This window comes from Microplitis mediator, chromosome 8 (assembly GCF_029852145.1).
Source record: "Microplitis mediator isolate UGA2020A chromosome 8, iyMicMedi2.1, whole genome shotgun sequence".
Taxonomy (NCBI): Eukaryota; Metazoa; Arthropoda; class Insecta; order Hymenoptera; family Braconidae; genus Microplitis; species Microplitis mediator.
The window spans coordinates 8,965,555-8,987,180 of NC_079976.1; the positions used below are offsets into that span (position 1 = coordinate 8,965,555).

A 21,626-nucleotide genomic window follows, 5' to 3' on the forward strand; every position below is an offset into this window, starting at 1 on the left:
TTCACGGACAAACACTGAAAACGTAAAATAAAGAGTCTTTAGCGTTTTTTATAACCTTAACAGAGGGCTAGAAATTTCGTATGTTCAAAAATTCTAATTTGTCTCCAAGAAAAATTGTTTTAAAATTCTCATTTACTCTACGAGTGCAATAGAGACAGTCCCGTTTATTTTTCTGAGTGTGAGAAAGAGGTCCGGTAGCGTATCCCCTTAAGGAGGTTCGAGATCGATTATCTTTCTAAGGGATCTCGTAGATTTTCTATTGTATTTTTGCAAGATTACAACTCCTACATACCAAATTTTCATTGATAGGATATATTATAAATTGACTTAATTTTAAGAATTAACAGAATATATTTTTATTATCACTGCATTAAATCATAAAAAAATTTTTTTTTTAATCAAATAATTTTTTTTAAATAAAATAAGTGATTAAAAAATAAACGCGGAAGTACGGCAACAGCGAGCTAGTTTTTAGTAATTTTTTTGTGTACTATTGTTAGTCACAAGGTTTATTACTAGCTGGAGCACAGGTCCGAAACCAATGATTATTAGTTATTCAAATTTCCCGCGGTCGTCATTTTACGCTGTTGCCGTCGTTTCTTAGCTTCACGACACATGTAACGTCATTAACTAAAATTCGTCTCCTATTTTATTAAAAATTCAGTAACAAACCCATGATTAAATTTAAAAAAAATCTTAATGTGTTCAGAAATGTTTAATTATTTGATACTGAATAATTTATAGCGATGGTATTATTGTAGCAAAAACTATAGCACTTTGAAAAATTATTTCTATTTACGCACGTGTATAAGGACGAATTTTGAAAATTTATTTCTCGAAAACAGTGTAGTGAATTGATTTGACATTTTAACAGAGATCTTTTTTTTTATAACTCTTTCGGTGAAAAAAATTTCAGAATTTTGGTATTATATCAAAAATTGGTCTCGGACCTCTTTAAATTGAATTATTGTTGAATAAAATTTTATTATTGTAATAATATATTTATATATTCTAATTATTAATTGATATCTTCAGGTACTTACAACTCAATGTCATACACGACGCCGAATCCAGAGTCACAGACCCAGGAATTAAATATCACCGAGCAGTTTAAACATGGAGTCCGCGTAATGGACATCGGTATCCGTACAACATTAAATTACTTTACAGTATATTCAGGGACTGTGTCAATGCATCGAACTCTCGTCGACGTACTCCATGAACTTAACAGATGTCTGGATGAGCATCCACGTGAATTTATTATTTTAATATTACGCCTAGAGTTTGTATCACCACAAGATAATTTACATCCGGATAATTGTAAAATTCTTGATGGATATTTAACCAGCAACGCTGGATGGCGTTTGGTTAATAATTGGACATTGACTGATACTATTGATAAAGTTCGCGGTAAAATATTGCTAACAACAAACGATATAACATTTATCGATTGTTTATTTGAACTATTTTCTCACTGTTCATATCTCAATAATAAAGAATTATCATCAAACAGCAATGAGTTATCGGTAATCGACACTAAATGGAATAAATATTTGAAATTTGTTGAAAATAGTATCACTCAAGACTATCCATGTTTTATTTACGACTTTACTATTTATGATGAAAAACATTATTATGGCGGACCAGCTAAATACGGCGGATATCATTTCAAGGATGAATGCGTTGAACCGCTTAACTATAAATTAGATCACCATTATCCTGGAGCTCACCCGTTAAAACTGACCATCACTATTCTTACTTATCCAACTCAAGAATTGATCGATCATGTTCATGAAATGAATTTAGTTAATGTGCATAGTAAGAAATAAGTTTTTATTTATTATTGTTATTATTTTTAAAAATAGGAGAAAAAGGGGCAAAACGGGGTAGGGGGAGGCTACATTGGATACCCCCAAAGTTTTATAAAAAAAAGTTGTTTTTTAAAAATATATCTTTGAAACATTCCAAAATCACTTTTGTAAACATAATTGAGCATTATTTTGAATTTTTATTTTTTACTGTTTTCGAAAAATTTTTATTTTGTAACAAAATAGTGTAATATAATTTTGATTCTTTTTCTGATCAACTTACAACAAAAGATCTCCCAGTGTCAAATTACTTCAGATGTATTTCAATAATCAACTTGAAAATATTTACACTTTAAAAATTTTGAAATTTAATTAACTTTTAATAATTTTTTAATCTATTACTTTGAGAAAAATGTGCACTGAAAAATAGAAATATTTGTCCCAAATAAATCAATTTATTTGTAGCTTTTTTTTGAATATTTCTTAATGACAAATAAATATATTTGGTACAACAAAATATGACAGTTGATTCAAATAATTTTATAATTTGACGGAAATATATAATTTATTTGTGGTAAGTAATTGATAAATTTGTGGTAAAGATATTAAATTTGTGACAAATAACCTAAAATTTGGCGATACTTTATTTGAAGCACAAATATATTATATCTTTCTCACAATTGAATATTTATTTGGCCATATCCAAATATACGATGTCTTTGGCTGAAATAAATCTCAGTTTGCTCAAATAAATCTTTTTAACTTCCCACTAAGAAAATTGAAAATTTTCAAAAATTCGGGAAGTTATTGGTTTCGGTCCGATTTTCGAACATCGAATTTCTATTAGATCTTGACGTTTTGAGGTTCTAGGAAGCTATTCTTACTAATTTCATAATGATGTCCGAGTGTATGTATGTGTGTACGTACGTACGTATGTATGTATGTAAATATTCTGTAACTTTTGAACGAATGAACCGATTTTGAACTCTAAGGTGGCATTCGACGCGGCTTGTTAATTCCTACAAGCTTTGACAAATTGAGCTTGATCTGTAGGGTGTGTTCAGAGATATTCCAAAAATAAAATTTTTTCAAAAATATTTGTTTTTGGATAACTTCTAATGCGCTCGATGGATGAATTCAAAAATCTAATCAGCTCTAAAACTTTATAAGCCGCGTCGAATGCCACCTCAACCATCAAAATCTGTTCATTCGTTCAAGAGAAACCGTTGTCGAAAGAATAAAAGAAAAAACTTTTTTTTGTTTTTTTGAAATTTTTCAAAAACGATCAAATTAATCAATTCCAAAATGTAATCAGCTCAAAGAGCTCGAAAACAGCAGGAAGTTTTGGGGCTGGCCCGCAGGATCAACCGATAGACAGATTTTTTTCAGTGTAATTGCTTTTTTAAAAATATTTTCTTTAGAATTAAAAGTAATTTGTCTTTTACTTTGAAGTTAATAATAAATAGTGATCGACAAATAAAAAATGACTTTTTCAAATATCGAAAATGACAGTCGAAAAATGTTAATGACTTTTGTTGTGATAAAAACAATCACAAATTTTTTTTCTTCCTTTGCATCCAATAATTATGTGAAATGTAATTTTTTTTTATGTAAATTACTTACAAGAAAATTTAATTCAATCAAATTTATTTAATATCTAGAAATTTTTTTTCACCTATTTTAGGAGGTACCTCATTTTGCCCGCAAAAAAAGAATTTTTTTTGTTAACGGCAGCTCAAATGTTTTCTATTCACTTTGAATATCATAAAAAAACAAAAGATTTAACGTATTTAGTATTGCTTTAAGTACCCCGTTTTGCCCCCCCCCCACCCTCTCACTTCTATAGAAATGCCAATTAGGTTTTGGCAGCTTTGTTATATTTAAATATATTTTATCTAAATATCATTTAAATAATTCATTATATTATAATTGTTAATTAAAATTGTTAATAAATAATAATAATAATATTAATAACAATAAAGAATATTAAATTAAAGGAAACTTGAGAATATTATTTTTTTTATAAATTTTATTGCTTACTTAAAAAAATCATCTATACTAAGAATAAATAGTAATATATTACAAAATACTAAATTTAAACATCAAAAGTATCTGGTTTATTATATAAACACATCGGATTATAATCCCTGTAAATAAAAACAATCAAATTTATTTTATTTTATAAATTATAATTAAAAAAAAAATAATAATAATCAATTCACCTCAAAAACTGTCGCAATGCTTCCTGGGAACACGATGACCATTTGGTATTATATTTTTCGTTAATTGCGGACATTATATAATCGTTTGAACACCCAAGTTCATCATCATGGTAAATACCGAGTCTTAAATTAAAAAATTAATCAATTAATTCATTAAATACTATTTTTTAATAATTATAAAATAGTAATCAACATACAAATGTCCTATTTCATGGGCTGCTGTAATAACATTGTTTAATTTTGGATTTATATATATTATCCCTCCTCTATTTAATGTTTGGGAATTATCACTTTTTCTACAAGCGCCTGCGACAGTCGCTTGTCCAATAGTGCTCGAAAATATACTATTATAAACTGATCTACAAAATAAATTATATAGAAATATCTACATTGTACAAAATTTCCGGAGTGAACGCGGATTTAATCCGGAGTGGATTCGGAGTTAATGCAGAGCGGAAGACTGTATACTCCCGGGAAAAACGTATTATATTTGGTCATATATGACTATATATAACCATATATAGTTTTTCATAGTCATATATGGACATATATGGTTGCATGCAGTCATATATAAAAGTGCACTTTCAATTTTTATACACCTCACATATTATACTAACTATATATAGTTTGATCATGGCATATATGGTCATGTATAGTTATATATGAACTTGCAGCCTTTATTTGTAGATATTTTAGATATTATACATGGTCATATATGGTTATTTATAAGCGCGTTTTAATATTAAAACTTTGAATTGAAGTAAATGCAGATTGAAATAAAATTCGTAATCACTCCAAATTCACTCCGTTTTTTGACAGTGTATTTATTTTTAATAGTATATGTACTTACGATGTCATTATCATAAATAAATCATAACTATCATCCGGAAATGTATTTTTATATTTATATAACCATGAATTCATACTCCGCCGAGCGTTTTCGTAATCCAAACCACCGGCCCAATTAAATAAACCTGTTGACTCGGGTTCCAGAAATTCAAATACATTTGGATCCTTAATACGTTAACAAAAAAAAAAAGTTACTATACATATTATTAATTTATTTATACCGCGAGATAGCGATTAAAGTGCATGTTTGCCGCGGAAGCCTAAGGCGAGTGGAGCAAACGGGTATCATACCAACGTTAATCGTCAATATCTTTAAAATTATAGGTCGTACAAAAAATTCACTCGATACAAATTTGTAGTGAATTAAATTGTCTACAAAAAAGCATTTTATCATTTTTTACATATCTCTAATATTTTAAAATATATAAGCAGTTGAAGTTTACTATCGAATTTTCATAATCAACTGATCAAATATAATTTTTATTGCAAATATCTCAATAACTATTGACTTGATGAGAAATGTTACTGAAAACAAATTTGTTCAGAATGAAATTTTCTACAAAAAAGGTCCTTGTAAAATTTGATGTGTCTCTATTGGTTTAATAATTATCAGTAAAAATACAAAAAATTACTCAATAGCTATCTTTTTTTTTTTGGTATTAAATTAAAATAATTACCGTAGGAATTATGACACCAGCAATACTCAATTTAACTTGTGGACTATATAATGAAGCATAAAGATTATCAACATTATCCCAAAAAGTGTATAAATAATTAATTAATTGTTCGAGATTATTAAATGAATTATATAATTGATAGTCAATAATAATTAATATTTCGAGATAAATTATTTCCGGTATTGGTCTAGATGGTATACTTGGTGTAGGAGGATCATACGATAGTCCCATCCCTAAAAATCAATTAATTAACAAAAAATTTTTTTATCCATTAATTTAAATAAAAACTTACATTCGGAAATGCTGTCCCAAAAACCTCGACTTAAATTTTCGTTTGAGTTTTTATCATTCGATTTACGAAATTTTCCACCAGTCCGTAAATATATATCATCAATATTATATTCCTGCTTTATTAAAAATAATAATTAAATAAATTAATTAGTTATTAATTAATTAGCTTAATACCGAAAGAAAAATAATTTATATAATTACAAATGAAAATGGATTTTCATCAAAAGTTTTATCAGATTGTAGATATTGATACCTATCATCGTATGATTTAGTGAGTGTACTTGGATTAAACATCTGATTAATAAAAATTAATAATTAATTAACAAAATAATATTCATTTTTTTACTTCATGTTAAATTAAAAATATTTACTTCTAAAACTGGCTTCACTGAAATTCCAGAGTATGTAGATTCCAATAAATAAACGGGAGTTTTTGAACTTACGTGGATACTTCTTGATATCTGTGATACAATAATTATTTTATTTTTATTGCAATAAAATAAAAAATCGTAAACCCAATCTGGGGTTGGTCCACAAAGTCAACCGTTTTTTAGATTTTTTACTTGAAATTTTTTTTTATAAAAATGATAACAACGCATCAATCAGCGAATAATAGTGATGATTATCATAGTTCAATTGATATTGGCTTTGAGCGAGTATGCACGGAAAAATTTTTTTCGTAACCACAAGATAAGATAACTTATGGTAACAAACACCTGACTCGATAAATGGATAACGAAACATTTGTTGTGATTACAATGTTTTGGTAATCATACACGAAAAAAAATAAACTTTAAAAATTAGTATTTGAAATTATAATCCGGAACCTGGGTGTCAATATAGGAAATTTTAATATTCCAAACAATAAATTTTATATGACGTTTTATAAATTTTTAATGTTCAATTTACGATTTTCAAAGTTCAAATATTAATTTTTCCTGCATTGACAATACATTTTAATAATTATTTACTATAATATTAAGGTAATCATTACCATAATTTGTTCACATGCGATATGGGAACTGTTACCATAATGATGGGAATTGTTCCCATACTTATGGGAACTTTTTCCAGAGAGTATGGGCCTATATCCTATAATTCTAAGTAATCATTACCATAACGGTATGGGATGATATTTCATAAACGTACTAGGAACGGTTACTATAAATTTCTCTCCGTGTCGTATTAACTGATCACTTTATTATTATATTACTTGTCGTTTCTCGATTTATATGGTACATCACAATTTTTAGTGAGCGACTAATAATTTATTGACTCTACACTAAAATGGGTTAAATTGTATACTAGTCCAAAGATAATTTATTGAGGAATAATTTCGACCTGGTTTTGAGTTGATTCATTATTCCATTGATTTAAAATGGATTATTTTAATCTAATAAACCAGTGCTGTCAGCTGTTACCTATGGATATTCGGAAACACGATAATTTTCGAAAAATATAATAAATTGGCCTAATTTTTTTTTATTAGCTTAGTATCTATTGTCGCAAGAACTCTTTTGAAAATCACTATCTAAATCTTTTTTTGTTCAATTGCAATTAAAAACTTAAAACCGGTAATTCATGAAAAATTTAGCTGCCATTTATTATTTTTGTTACTATGATTTTTAACTTCCCGCTAAGAAAATTGTTAATTTTCAAATGAGCTTTTCGAGCTCAAAAATCTGTTGGGCCGGTAAAACGTACGTTCACTGAAAAAAAATCATATTTGTCCGACAATATCTTTGGAACGAAACAACCGATTTGAACTTTCATGGTCGCAATCGAAAGGGCTCACCAAGACTTAAAATTGATTACGTTTTGAGGCGATTCGGGCAAGTGGTTTATGAGTTATACGCAAAAAACCTAAAAAAAAAAAATTTTTCAATTTTTATTTTTCGTATAACTTGTAAGCTACATGACCAATTGAATCCAAAGTCTAATCAATTTTAAGTATGGATGAGCTCTTTCGATTGCCACCAAGAACCTTCAAGTCGGTTGATTCGTTCCAAAGATATCGTCAGACAAAAAAAGTTTATACGCACACACACACACACACACACACACACACACACACACACACACACACACACACACACACACACACACACACACGGACGGACGGACGGACGGACGGACGTCCACCTGGAAATAGTCAGAATAACTTCCTAGGACCTCAAAACGTCGACATCTGATGGAAACTCGATTTTCGAAAATCGGACCGAAACCAATAGCTCCCCTTTTCTTGAAAATTTTCAATTTTTATAGCGGGAAGTTAAAAATAAAGGGTAAATAATAAAAATTAACCTGAAAGAAAAAACTTAAAAATTAAACTAAAAGTAAAAAATTAATTGATAAGTTAAATTTTAATTAATGTGAAAAAATGATTAGAACAATAATATAATCAAAGTAAAAATAAAAAAATAAAATATTAAAAATTAGCATGAGCGATTGATTTGTGCAATTTTGGATTTTCTAACATTTTTTTTTTCTAAAATATTAATACTTACTAAGTTAGAAATTACAAACGACAGATTTAATGCCAACACTATCAATACTTTAATACGTGAATCTTAAAAAAAAAAAAAATTAATTAATAATTATCTCCGTAGAGAGAAAAAAAATGATGACTTACCCATAATAATTATTTATTTATTTGAATAAATTAAGGTACTAGCCGAAGACTATTCACTTGACTGACTAAATTTATAAAAGGAAGTAATTTCTACTTATACGTTATTAATTATAATTATAACAATAAGGTCAGTGAAAAATCGAGGTAGTCACTAATGAATACAATTAATAAAAACTTCATGAACTGAGTTAATGTCAGAAAATGTAGAACAAAACTAAAGTAACTAATAGAAGAATTGGGTGCATTACAAAATTGTCCTAAATAAGAAGAAATAATAATCATTATGACATACAATTATCTTGATTTAGTGTCACTATTGACGTAGATTAATGATAAAATATAATTTACTTAGCTATCATAAAATATTATAATGATCAAATACAAATAAATTGAAATCATGGTGATTACAAAATTCATAAATTTATTTCTAAATATCACAGTAATTTCATAGTTACAAAAAATAAATATTTACATATTAACACACACATACATAAGGGAGGGGGGCAAAACGGGGTATTTCCAAAATTTTATAAAATTTTTTTTTTAATTATTTTTACATTCCAAAATCACTTTGTTAATATAATTGAGTATTATTTCGAATATTTTTTTCCGTTTTCGAAAATTTTGATTTTGTTAAAAAAATAGTATGAAATCAATTTGACTTTTTTTCTTATCAATTTACAATAAAAGATCTCCCAGTGTCAAATTACTTCAGATGTATTTCGATAATCAACTTGAAAATAATTATAATTTTTCAAATTTAATTAATTTAATTAAAATTTTTTTTTCTTACTTTGCATCCAATAACTATGTGAAATGTAATTTTTCTTTATGTAAATCCCTTACAAGAAAATTTAATTCAATCAAATTTATTTAATATCCAGAAATTTTTATTTTGACCTGTTTTAGGGGTTACCCCATTTTGCTCGTAAAAAATGAAAATTTTTCATCACCAGCTGAAAATTTTTTTCTATTTACTTTGAATGTCATTAAAAAAAAAGATTTAACGTATTTGAGCCAACGAAAAATTAGTTTTTCCTTAAGTACCCGTTTTCGCCCCCTCCCCTCTTTCATTTATATATATTTATCTATACATCACTGATCGACGACATTAATATATGTTTTATTGTTAATGTAATTAATAATAATTAATTTATTAGGATTTATTTGACGTGGGTGGAATATTTTAGAGAGTCCATTAGGTATTGATTCGCGAATATCAATATACTCTGAGGAGACATCATAATCATCGTCTAGAGAAATATCTATTTGCTTAACGTATAATCTTTTTTTTTTGTGAGTGACAACGACTAGTTTTGTTGGATTAAACATATCGGGAGTAAGAAAAAGAGTACTGGTATCTGGGACTGATCGGTGTAGATCTTTAACTGGAGGATTGATCGACGGGTGATCGTTCAGTTCGGGTCTGTTTGGCTTTCGATCGGGATCATAATTATTTTTCGAGATGTCTGACCTGTGATCAGGTTTATTATTATTACTCGGCTTGTTTGGGTTGCTACGATTGTAGTTTTTATTTTTTAATTTGTGAGCAGGTTCATCAGAATCCTCAGATATCTCTGGTCTGCGATCAGATTCATCAGAATCCTCAGATATATCTAGTCTGTGATCAAGTTCATCAGCATCTTCGAAAATGTCTCGATTGTGATCAGGCTCATGAGAATTATTTTTTTCTTCTTCATCGGGTTTATTTAGCCTGCCATCAGGTTTATAGCCATTACTCGATCTATTTGGTTTATAACGATTGTAATTTGTAGTTTTCGATCGGCGATCGGGTTCATGATCATCTTCAGGCATATTTGGCCGGTGATCAGGTTCATTAGGGTCATCACTTTGATCGTTATCAGGTTTGCTTACTCTGTGATCTGGTCTATAGTGATTTTTAGGCCTATTAGGTTTGCGGCGATTATAATTTGTAGTTTTCGATCTGCGATCGGGTTCATAATACTCCTCAGGCATGTCTGATTTATGATCGGGTTCATCAGAGTCCTCAGATATATCTGGTATGTGATTAGGTTTATAGCCATTACTCGATCTATTTGGTTTATAACGATTGTAATTTGTAGTTTTCGATCGGCGATCGGGTTCATGATCATCTTCAGGCATATTTGGCCGGTGATCAGGTTCATTAGGGTCATCACTTTGATCGTTATCAGGTTTGCTTACTCTGTGATCTGGTCTATAGTGATTTTTAGGCCTATTAGGTTTGCGGCGATTATAATTTGTAGTTTTCGATCTGCGATCGGGTTCATAATACTCTTCAGGCATGTCTGATTTATGATCGGGTTCATCAGAGTCCTCAGATATATCTGGTATGTGATTAGGTTTATAGCTATTACTCGATCTATTTAGTTCATTACGATTGTAATTTGTAGTTTTCGATCGGCGATCGGATTCATGATCATCTTCAGGCATATTTGGCCGGTGATCAGGTTCATTAGGGTCATCACTTCGATCGTTATCAGGTTTGCTTACTCTGTGATCTGGTCTATAGTGATTTTTAGGCCTATTAGGTTTGCGGCGATTATAATTTGTAGTTTTCGATCTGCGATCAGGTTCGTAATACTCCTCAGGCATGTCTGATTTATGATCGGGTTCATCAGGGTCCTCAGATATATCTGGTATGTGATTAGGTTTATTGCTATTACTCGATCTATTTAGTTCGTTACGATTGTAATTTGTAGTTTTCGATCGGCGATCGGGTTCATGATCATCTCCAGGCGAGTCTGGCCTGTGATCAGGTTCACTAGAGTCATCATTTTGATAGTTATCAGGTTTGCTTAGTCTGCGATCTGGTCTAGTGGGTTTGCTACGATTGTAACGAGTGTCTATTGGCCTGTGATCAGGTTTATGACCATCACGAGATCTTCTTGTTTTCTGATCAGGTTTTTTCGAGTTATAATAACGTTTTCGTGGCGTTTGACTAGGTTCTTCTGAATAATCCGTATCTTCTGATTCGTCACCAGATTCATAATAATCAGATGACTGGTCATTGGTGTCGAAACTTTGGTCATCATAGTCTGGTTTAAGATCAGGTTCTTTATATATATCTGGTTTTCTTGGTTTGCTATTAGATTTTTTAGGTATGTGATTAGTAGTTTTTGGATCATTATCAGGATCATCGGAATTGTAGCTCAGCTTTGTACGTCTTCGACCAGATTGGTCATATAAATTTGGTTTTATACCTTTTTTAGCATAATCATCTATACGATTATCCGGTTTATCAATAGAATGATCAGGTTTCTTTGGCCTGTTATCAGGTTTTTTAACTTTATAATCTGGTTTATTTAAATTTTCACTATCAATATCTGAATTATGATCAAGTTCAGTTGCATAGTATATCGGTATCTTTGTCTTTTTGTCAGGTCCATATATATATTCATCAGGTTTTTGTGGTTTATAATTATCTATGTTTGTATAATCAGGTTTGTTTGGCGTAGGATCGGGCTCATCGGATAAATAATCCGGGATCTCAGATTTGCTTGAGTTCTGATCCTGATCTGCTTCAGCTTTATGATCAGGCACCTCGACAACCTGATCAGGTTTTTGTGTAACAGGTTTAGGTAAATTTCGATGGTCATCAGGCACATCAATGCGAGGTTCTATTCCCTGATAAATATATATCATTGAGTTAACGTGTTTGATTATAATTTCTTTATCTGGATTTATTTTCGATGGATAAAGATATTTAGTGACCGTATCAGATCCAATGTACTGTAAATCTGGTCCAATAACTTGATTGTTCACATCACTAATATCATCCGGGACATTACATTGACTTGCATATAATAAACCATTTTCATAATACACACGTACCAATTTATTAAGATTAAAATCTGTTAAATTCAATAACATCTCATAATTATCAGGTGTCTTATACAAATCAGTCTTTTTACAATCGGTGTAAGCAGGTTCTTTGTAATTATTTATTTCATTTATATTTTCTATTTTTAATTCACCATAATCAGGTTTGTTGAACATACACGTTGCATCTTTATCTCTGTAATTGAAATATTTATTTCAGTTAAAAAATGGAATTTTGACTTTAATTGCTTTTTTTTTTTTTTAATAGACAATTAATTACCGAAGAAAGTTATGAAATTCTGAGATTGTACACTCAGAAAATTGAGTCATTGGTCCTGATCCTGCAGATGGATACATTATATGACCACTACCGCAATTAGAAAATCCGTCATGATTTGCACCGAATCTAAAACATTAATTACATTGTAACTTGTTAACTATTGGTATTAAATGAAAAATTTTCAGGACCTTTTTCGTACAAAATTTAAAGGGCTACAAAAAAGCTCTAATATATTTTTTGTCTTAATCTAATAGTTAATGAGTAATTTATGTTTTTATCAAATTGACATGACAATTGTGATTTGCACTGGATCTAAAACATTAATTGAGTAGTTCTCAGAAATTTGCGAAAATCGTGTCCATACTCAGTTTTGTATATTATTAACGTTGTATTGTAAACTTTGTATTTTTTTACGAAAACTATACTACTGAAGCTGCTCGTGCCATACTTCACTTAGGTATTTTAATCTCACAATAACAAATAGCAGGTAACTAAATACTCCAAATAACATTCCCTCATCGTATCCCAAACTCAATATTTAAATAATATTATATCATTAATTTAGTGTGCTCTATAAATTTGACTAGTTTTGGTAATTACTTATACTAAAAATAGTGCATTGAACAGTACATACACTTTTCATTAGGTAGCGAGTAAGAAATGATTGGAAAATTTAATTTTTATCTGGGTCCCAAAAAAAAAAAAATCATTCCTTATCTTTTTTACTAAAACTTGGATTGTACTTTTCAATCGGATCGTAGGTTGCCGCGCTTATAAATTTTTTGCAGTTGGCAGCATTGTCAATGAAGCCATACTATCATTGTTGCAAGGTGCGAAGAGATGTGTTGTTGTCAACTAGTTTTTTATTAATTATTTAAATGTTACATTTTTATGTCTCATTCCCTCACACTATCTGAATATAAGGTAATTATTTCATTTGCTATAATCATTATGCCGTTTCACATGTTTTGAGGGGTAAAAATCTTGCCTCGAATCGTAATTCGATTTGAGCTTAATGTTTGACTAATTTTTGTAGGTTATGTTTGATTTTATCATTCCCTCACTTGATTTTATTAATGATCACCCCTTTACTTTCATTTAAATTGAAAAAGGTGGGGACCACATAGTCAGCTGAAATAAGTTACTTGTGTACTATATATTGAATATATAAAATTGTCAATTAGTACAAATATAAATTATATTCTTATTATTATACGAAGTCATTTTTCGCAAATTCGTGAGAACTACTCAATTACGTTGTAACTTGTTAACTATTGATTCTACGTGAAAATTTATCATGACTTTTCTTGTCGAAAATTTTATGAGCTACAAAAAAGGTCCAATATGCTTTTAGCGTAACTCTGATAGTTAACGAGTAATTAATAAAAAAAAAATACTTATTGAACTTACATATGACCCAATTCATGAGCGGCCGTCAAGACACCGGCTAAATTACTCGGCTCATGAATTATTCCTCCTAGTGGCACATTAGTATTTATACCATGACAAGCACTTGACAATGACGCTAGTCCAATTGTACTTGATTGCACTCCGTATTTGAAATCACGTGAACTAAAAATAAAAAAAAATAAATATTAGATTAATTAATATTTACATAAAGTATTGAAATATCGCAATTAAAAAAATAATTACGGTGTCATAGCGATATGAGTATCGTAACTATTAAATGGAATATGATTTACATTACGTTGTAACCATTTGCTAATTTTATTTAATGTCACTTCGTAATTGATGTTTCCAGAGGCCGGCAGAAAGTCCAAAGCATCTGCGTCCTAAATTTATAAAAAAAAATGAATTAAAAAAAAAGTTAAATATATAACTAGTACGTAAATTTTTATTTAGTTTAATTATAAACAAACCTGAGCAATTACAACTCCAGCGATACTTAATTTATACTTTGGATTTTTTAATTTACGGTAAAGCAAATCGACTCCATTCCAAAATGACAATAAATATGACACTATTGTATCATCATTGAACTTTTTATATATTTTATAATCGACAATTATCAATATTTTAGGATATATTGTATCAGGTATTGGTATATTTGGTTTTGGTTTACTGTTAAAAAATGTTTTTATTCCAAGAACTAGATAATTAAAATAATAACAATAATAATAATCTATTAATAAGGTTATTTGTTCATTTATTTAATTGAAAAAATTAATTTTTAAAATTAAAATAAAATACTTACTGTCGTAAACTAAATCGCACAACGAATACTCAGCTAAATAATATTGCCCGTCACCGCTCGATTGTCGATCGTACGAATTTAATGATAGCTGATCGATTGCTATGTTTTCCGAGCCAATATATAAGTGCTAATTTGAATTTATAAAGAATAATTAATATTAATAAGTTGTTAAATTATATTTTTTTACGTTAAAATTTATTACTAATAATTTTAAAAAATAATTACTCTTATTTTTTTTGTTCCATCAGGAAAAATATCAAGTGCCAAAGATGCAAATTTTTCTTCATCTTCATATAATTGTGAATAAACGTCGGAGTTGAACATCTAAATGATAAAAAATATTATTTTTATAATACTAGCGTCGAAACTTCAAGTTTCAGTGTCTCTACAGCCAGTTGAAACAGGTTAATTTCAGACCAATGACACGACCAAATATTAATAAACGAGTATATTACGAATGCCTTCAGCCAGTGGGCAAAAAAATTTGTGTTTCGTCCCTTGGTAAGAAACAATTAATATTTCTGCCTGCTAACTGAGGGCATTCGCTAATTCAACTCTGATACTTGTCATCGACAAATACAAACCCAACTTAAATTTGTTTTATGAAATTAAGGTTATTAAAAGCTCGGAGATTAGAAAATCACGTAGTGATGGATGAGGGCAAGTTTCTATTAGTGGTATGTCTGAAATCTAAGTGATTATAAATGGAGGCGATCCTTATTAGGGCGTTGAGGCTAGATCGCGTCTCACCATTTTATCCCGAAGCAAATTATTCACCAGTAAAGGGAATCTCTTCATTTCCTGAGATGGTAGGAGGTTTTGCCCACGGAGACATGGACTCGTGGTGGCTGTGATTAGATGCCACGCGCGATGAAAATTTTTGATCATACCTTTGGTTAATTTCCACCCTTAGTCACTTGATTAGATATTTCGATTATGGGTGTCGTCTGGGAAGGAGATGGGGGCTTCGCAGCGCGTGTATATCTAAAATAGGTGAGAAAACGGCCTCCTGTAAAACGGAAGTGGACTTCGGTCTCGTTACATTAATTAATTTTGATACTTGTCATTTGTTTAATAGTAATTTTAGACTTCAAAACCAATAGTTGATCACACCATTGGTCTTAAATTAACTTGTTTCTTACTGGTTGCTGATACTGAAACTTTAAGTTCTAATGCAGGTAATCATGAAAAATATTATGCGTAACACGATGAAAAACGATTTCAGACTGCGGATGATGTCAGCTTTCGCCTACAGCTTGGCAGCCAATTTCACTCTGGTCTGAAATTGTTTTGTTTCATCACTTGTCACACAATATACTACATATAAATATAGCAATATATATAATACTTACATTGAGATTTGTCTCAACTTTGACACCAAAGTGAGTAGATTTTACAAAATAAATTGGAGTTTTACGACCGACAAGAACCCCTTTAGATTGACGGAGATTCAAATTTATTTGTCGGCCAAATACATTTACTGGGAGAGAAATCGTTGAATCGACCGATCTTTTAGATCGTTTTTGCGGCCATTCTATTTTAATAATATCACATGTTTGTTCTGAAAATAATTTTAAAAAACTTATTTTTATTCTCAACTTATTTAATTTTGCATTAAAAAAAATTAGCGGAGTCAACGTGGAGTAAATCTGGAGTGAATGCAGAGCAGATGACTGTCTATTTATTTAATCCTCTCGGAGTGAAATTCACTCCGAAGGGAAGTTTTTTTAATATTAAAACTCAGAATCGAAGTGAATGCAGAATAAAATCCCCATCACTCCGTATAGAGGGCGATTTTTTTGGGATTCCGAGTGACGGAGTGAATTCGGATTTGAATAAAATTCACCCGGGTCGAAAAATTTGATCTGATTTTAGACTGTGGACTGCATTTAAACTAATTGGTCTGTATTTAAACTAGTTGATCTGTTTTTGATCTTTTATAAAAATTTTAAGCTGTCTTTTATCTGTAGTTTCAAAACACAATTGCATTACGGACAGACAAAACTAGATTAAATCATCGATTTGTAATATTTTTATTTATGGACAATATTTTATAAAATATATTCCAAGTTTCTGAATTTACTACGTATTGTCCACCATTTATTCAGTGTCTTTTGTTTAAAAATGTCGGCAGTTAATGATAGTTTGACAACGTTATTTTTTAGTTGTCTTGAATGAATATTCATAACATTGAATAAAAGTAATAAAATTACTCTTAAAATGTCAAGAAATTTTTCTTAATTACTGGATAAAATCGAAAAATATTTTCCCAGAAAGCAAAATGACGTCTTGACTGGTAGAGCACTTGGCGCGATACCGAATTGGTCTGGGTTCGATTTTCAGTTCGGGCTATCTATATTTTTCTCAATTTATCTATAAATTGTCTTATTGAGAAGGTTATTTGCATGTTTAGGTTTCCACTATATTTAAACTCTTAATTAAGAGTTCTTGAAGACTCCATAGCTAAGACGTCAGTTTTATGACGTCTAAACGTATTCTTTTTTTTAACTTCTTTATGAAGTCGAAATTAGGAGCTCCTTAAGACGTCATGTTAAATTCATACTAAAGTCTTAATTGCGAAGTCAGAAAAAGAACTCTTTTTAAAGACGTCTTTTTGAGTTTGCTAGATGGCTCATTCGACATCTTGAGAACTTCTTAAAGACTTCTTTAAGATGTTGATAAGACGTCCAAATCATAAATAGGAACTCATTAAAACGTCATTTTGCTATCTGGGTTATCTATCGAGTGCAATCGAGTTTAAGACGCGAGGTGTGAAGATTGGTACCAACACACGAGCGTCTTAGACTCGATTGTACTAGATAATACATAAATACATTCGTTTTTGTGACAGATATTTGAAATGTACTACATTTAGTGCCTATAAATAGCAGAGAGAGAAGTCGGTAAGTGTACGAATAAATATGATGATAAATTTTGTCACAAGATGGCTCGTTGAGTTACTTCGATATTTTTTAGTCGTTTGCTATCGCACATGTAACCAAAAAATATTTTTTGATCCGTTGATGACGTCACTATTAGAACGATTGAGTATCTTTTTTACCACACGGAAAGAAAAAAATGGGAATTTTTACAATTTTACTTGGGGAAAATTCCTTTGTTGGCATTATAAATTTTACCATGTCAACATGTAAATTGTAACAATGTCACATGGTAAATTTTGCTTTGTTACATTGGAATTATTCCTATATTGACAATGTAAATTTTCCTATGTCAACATTGGAAAAATAATTATGTAATATAGGAACAATTCCAATGTTAACATAGGAATTTTTACCATGTTTACATTGGAAAAATTCCCATGTCAACATTGAAAAAATTCCTACATTAACATTGTTGGAATTCCTCTAATGCCATGAAAAATTTTCCAATGTCAACACGGGAAAATTTCCCATGTAAACGTGGGAAAAATTTCCATGTTAACAAAGTAGAAATTCCCATGTACATAAAAGTGAAATATTTGTAATCTGATGTTTTTTTTACGTAATTTATTAAGTAAATCAAAATAATTCAATTGAATTGATGATTAGGGGAGGGTGGGGCAGAGCGGCCCCCCTAAGCCAATTATTATTTTTTGTGGCTTTCAACCATAAGATCACTTTACTTTTGTCCTATTTCGAACAAATTTATGGACATTTTGCCAAAATTCTGAAAAAATTTTTTTTTTTTTTGTGGGGCAGAGCGGCCCCCCTTCAAGAAGTGATAAAAAAATTTTTTTTTTCGTTTTTTTTTTTTTTAAATTGTTTTCATCATTAAGAATGTATTTCTTTCTCTTGACAACTATTTTTGGTTTTATATTACTCGAAAAAAATTTTTTAAAGCGTAAAAAATCGTTCACTCTCGATTACCTTAATTACTAATTGTTATTTAATAAAAAAAAAAAAATCAATTCTATAATTTTACTTTATTTCAAAAATTTATCAACTAAAAAAAAAAATTTAATTTTTATAAATTTTTAGTGACCAAATTTGCCTCTTACATAGAGAAACGGCCGAAAAATATGAAAAAATAATTTTTTCGGAAGTTTCGGCTGGTCCATTTTGCCCCAGGTGTTATGCGTAGGGCTAGAAATGTGGAATTATAATAATTTTTTTTTAATTTGACGATAAAAATATGAAAAAATCACTTTTTCAAAATTTTGGGCTTGTCCATTTTGCCCCAAATGTCATGGGTAGGGGTAAAAATGCGCAAGCATATCGGATTTATAGTAATTAGTCGAAAAAAAAAAAATTTTTTTTTTGGTCAAAATTTCAGGGGGGCCGCTCTGCCCTACCCTCCCCTATATACTGTCGGAAACACGATGTAGGTAATTGATTTTTATGTACTCGTTTATATTAATCGAATTTATAAAAACATTTGTTCATTGGTAGGTGCTACAAAAAAATTTTAATTAAATTACACAAAATTCTTTCGGAAACTTTGAAATTATATTTTCGTAAATCTTAAAACCTTCACACATCCCTATTTTATCGCTTTAAAGCCTAAATGATACAAATGACCAAAATATTTCGTATTTTAGTGATTTTAGCTTCTTGTGGACTTTTCCCATGAAACATAGGAATTTTTCCCATGCTAACATGGATAATTTTACTATGTCAACATGGGAATATTTACCATGTTAACAAAGAAATTTTTTCCTTGTCAACATGGGAAAAATTTCCATGTCAATAAAGAAGAAATTACTCCGGTAACATGGGAAAAATTCCTATGCTGACATAGTAAAAATACCCATATCAATAAAGGAATTTCAGCAATGTTAACAGAGGAATTTTTCCAATGGCAACATGGAAGATATTCCGATAATATATGGGTAAAATTCCCATAAAATATGGTTATATTCCCATTTATTCCTAGTAAAATTTCCCATGTTGATAAAGCAAAATTTGCCATGTCAACAAGGGAATTTCTCCTAAGTAAAATTGGAAAAATTCCCATGTTTTTCTCTCCGTGCAGCTGTATCTTATCTAATATTTTTAGCTGCCGGCTATAGGCGCTAAATATCGTACATGTCAAGTTTCTGTCACAAAAACAAATATGATAGTGGCCTAGATAGGAAGTAGTACGGACAAAAACTGTTTAAATTCCCATAAAAAATAAATACAACTTAAAAACCTAAACTAAACAAAAAATATTAGACTTTATAATTTATTTTAAAACAGATCTAATTTTTCGACCCGGGCGATATCGCTCCGCATTCACTCCTAATCTTTTATAGTGTAATGTTAAATAATAAATTAATTACCTTCGCATCCGTGTTTACGAAATATTTCTTCGCGTTCCTTTGTCGAAATTTCTCCTTCCAACTATTTAAATAATTAATTATTAATACTATTACTTTCTAAAAGTACGTCTTAATTTTTAGCGATTCGAAGTTCGTCAAATCCAAGTAAAATTAAATAATTAACAAACAAAAATTATAAAAATAACTATCCGTACATAAATGAATTTTGTTATTTTACTTACCGGTTTAGAAATGATAACAGAGACTGCATTTAAAAAAATAAATAAGAATGATATTTTCATACTTAAATTATCTGATGAAAGAAAAAATATATATATTTATTTATTTAACAATAGAAAAAAAACAAACAATATAACTTACTCATGGTAAAAATTTAAAAATGTTATTTTATTATTATATCAATTATTTGAAAACACTTTGAATTCCCCAACATGAGAATAAATAAATAAAAATGTATGACTTTGTTTAATGACTTTTTTTTAGAAAAAAAAATTAAACTGAACATGTCAAACTTGTTTCAAGTACATTCACTAGTGATATTTTTTTATTGAATTCAAAGTTTATATACAGTATAAAGATATCAGTGACATGCTTTTAACCACTGACGTGAGAACAGTAATTATCGAAATGTAAGTGTCATTATTCGGAGGAACAGATGTTTAAATTCATAAGCATGACGCAGAAAAAATACAAAATAAGGTTCAATAGCACTGTAGTTATAAATAAAAAGTAATTTCTTAGAAGTTTATTTAAATAAAAAATAAAAGGCTAGGATTATTATTAGTTTTATCAGTTTATTGAATTTATGACGTACCTTAGTACGTCTTAACAGACAAGTTTGTAATTACAATATACGCGTGCGCTATTAACATACATTGTGAACAACACATTATTATTTATTAATGATTACTATTTATCTATAAAGCAAGTGATAATATTGAGCTTCATTGATAACAAACTTTTTTAACGATTTCCTCCTACAGTTCAACAGTATTTACATGAATTTTCTTTTTCATGTAGTTAATGATAATCATCTTACTGGGATTTAGTTTACGAGGGTCAAATGTTACGGTCCCTCTCTTGGGTATCGAGTAATGTAAGTCGGTGTATCCTGAATTATTTTCATCGTCATCTTCATCGTAGTCATCGTCTCGATCGGTTTGATAAACATTTATTTTATGTTTCTTATGGGAAATTACGACCAATTTATTTAGATTAAACATATCGGAAGTGAGTACTACAGGCAATGAATCATCAAAGGACTTACTGATATTTGGTATTGTTAGATCATCAGGTTCACTTGGTTTATGATCAGGTTTCAGTTTTACGTCATAAGGATTAGACGTCGTATGATCTGGTTCAGATCCCTTATCTTCAGGCACAGGCTGCATCGAATCAGGTATTGGTGACCCATTATTATGGACGGGTTGTTTGTAACCAGGTTCAGATCCCTTGGATTCAGGCACTGGCTGTTTAGATTCAGGTTTTGGTGGCTCATTATTATGGACAGGTTGTTTGTAACCAGGTTCAGATGCCTTGGATTCAGGCACTGACTGCTCAGATTCAGGTA

The 21,626-nt window shown here is 29.7% G+C and overlaps 3 protein-coding genes across 4 annotated transcripts in view; 1 reads left to right on the forward strand and 2 right to left on the reverse strand.

The window, feature by feature from the left end:
• LOC130672714 (uncharacterized) overlaps positions 1-2,220 on the forward strand; it is an 84,235-nt gene extending 82,015 nt beyond the window's left edge. Inside the window, exon 2 of the mRNA XM_057477413.1 lies at positions 1,036-2,220. Coding sequence (XP_057333396.1) covers positions 1,050-1,829 — 780 coding nt within the window. The 5' untranslated portion in view covers positions 1,036-1,049 and the 3' untranslated portion in view covers positions 1,830-2,220. The remainder of the gene's footprint in view (positions 1-1,035) is intronic.
• Positions 2,221-3,825: 1,605 nt separating this feature from the next.
• Positions 3,826-6,480, reverse strand: LOC130673208 (A disintegrin and metalloproteinase with thrombospondin motifs like). 2 transcript variants are annotated; one of them, XM_057478161.1, is made up of 8 exons: positions 6,219-6,480; positions 6,049-6,141; positions 5,849-5,960; positions 5,557-5,789; positions 4,881-5,044; positions 4,228-4,389; positions 4,031-4,153; positions 3,826-3,955 (listed from the first exon to the last, which is right to left on the reverse strand). In XM_057478161.1, the coding sequence occupies exons 2-8, from the start codon at positions 6,139-6,141 to the stop codon at positions 3,904-3,906; spliced, it is 939 nt and encodes a 312-aa protein (XP_057334144.1). In that variant the 5' UTR covers positions 6,219-6,480; the 3' UTR covers positions 3,826-3,903. The 2 variants fall into 2 exon arrangements, with proteins under 2 accessions (XP_057334144.1, XP_057334143.1); XM_057478160.1 differs by having other exon boundaries at positions 5,849-5,963.
• A 2,516-nt stretch (positions 6,481-8,996) lies between these two features.
• On the reverse strand, positions 8,997-14,683 carry LOC130672983 (uncharacterized protein DDB_G0287625-like). The gene is made up of 5 exons (XM_057477809.1): positions 14,462-14,683; positions 14,235-14,374; positions 13,992-14,153; positions 12,582-12,707; positions 8,997-12,497 (listed from the first exon to the last, which is right to left on the reverse strand). Exons 2-5 carry the CDS (start codon positions 14,240-14,242, stop codon positions 9,575-9,577), a joined length of 3,219 nt encoding a protein of 1,072 aa, XP_057333792.1. The 5' UTR covers positions 14,243-14,374; positions 14,462-14,683; the 3' UTR covers positions 8,997-9,574.
• Positions 14,684-21,626: the final 6,943 nt, after the last annotated feature.

Bases quoted from the DNA above. Each gene is read 5' to 3' on its own strand.
- LOC130673208 (XM_057478160.1), bottom strand. From the start codon at position 6,141: ATGTTTAATCCAAGTACACTCACTAAATCATACGATGATAGGTATCAA. The intron at 5,964-6,048 runs GTAATTATATAA...TTTTTAATAAAG, and splicing joins ATGAAAATCCATTTTCATTT to CAGGAATATAATATTGATGA. The intron at 4,154-4,227 runs GTATGTTGATTA...TTTTAATTTAAG, and splicing joins GCCCATGAAATAGGACATTT to ACTCGGTATTTACCATGATG.
- LOC130672983 (XM_057477809.1), bottom strand. The intron at 12,708-13,991 runs GTAAGTTCAATA...TTAATGTTTTAG, and splicing joins GCTCATGAATTGGGTCATAT to ATTCGGTGCAAATCATGACG. The intron at 12,498-12,581 runs GTAATTAATTGT...TTTCAATTACAG, and splicing joins GAATTTCATAACTTTCTTCG to AGATAAAGATGCAACGTGTA.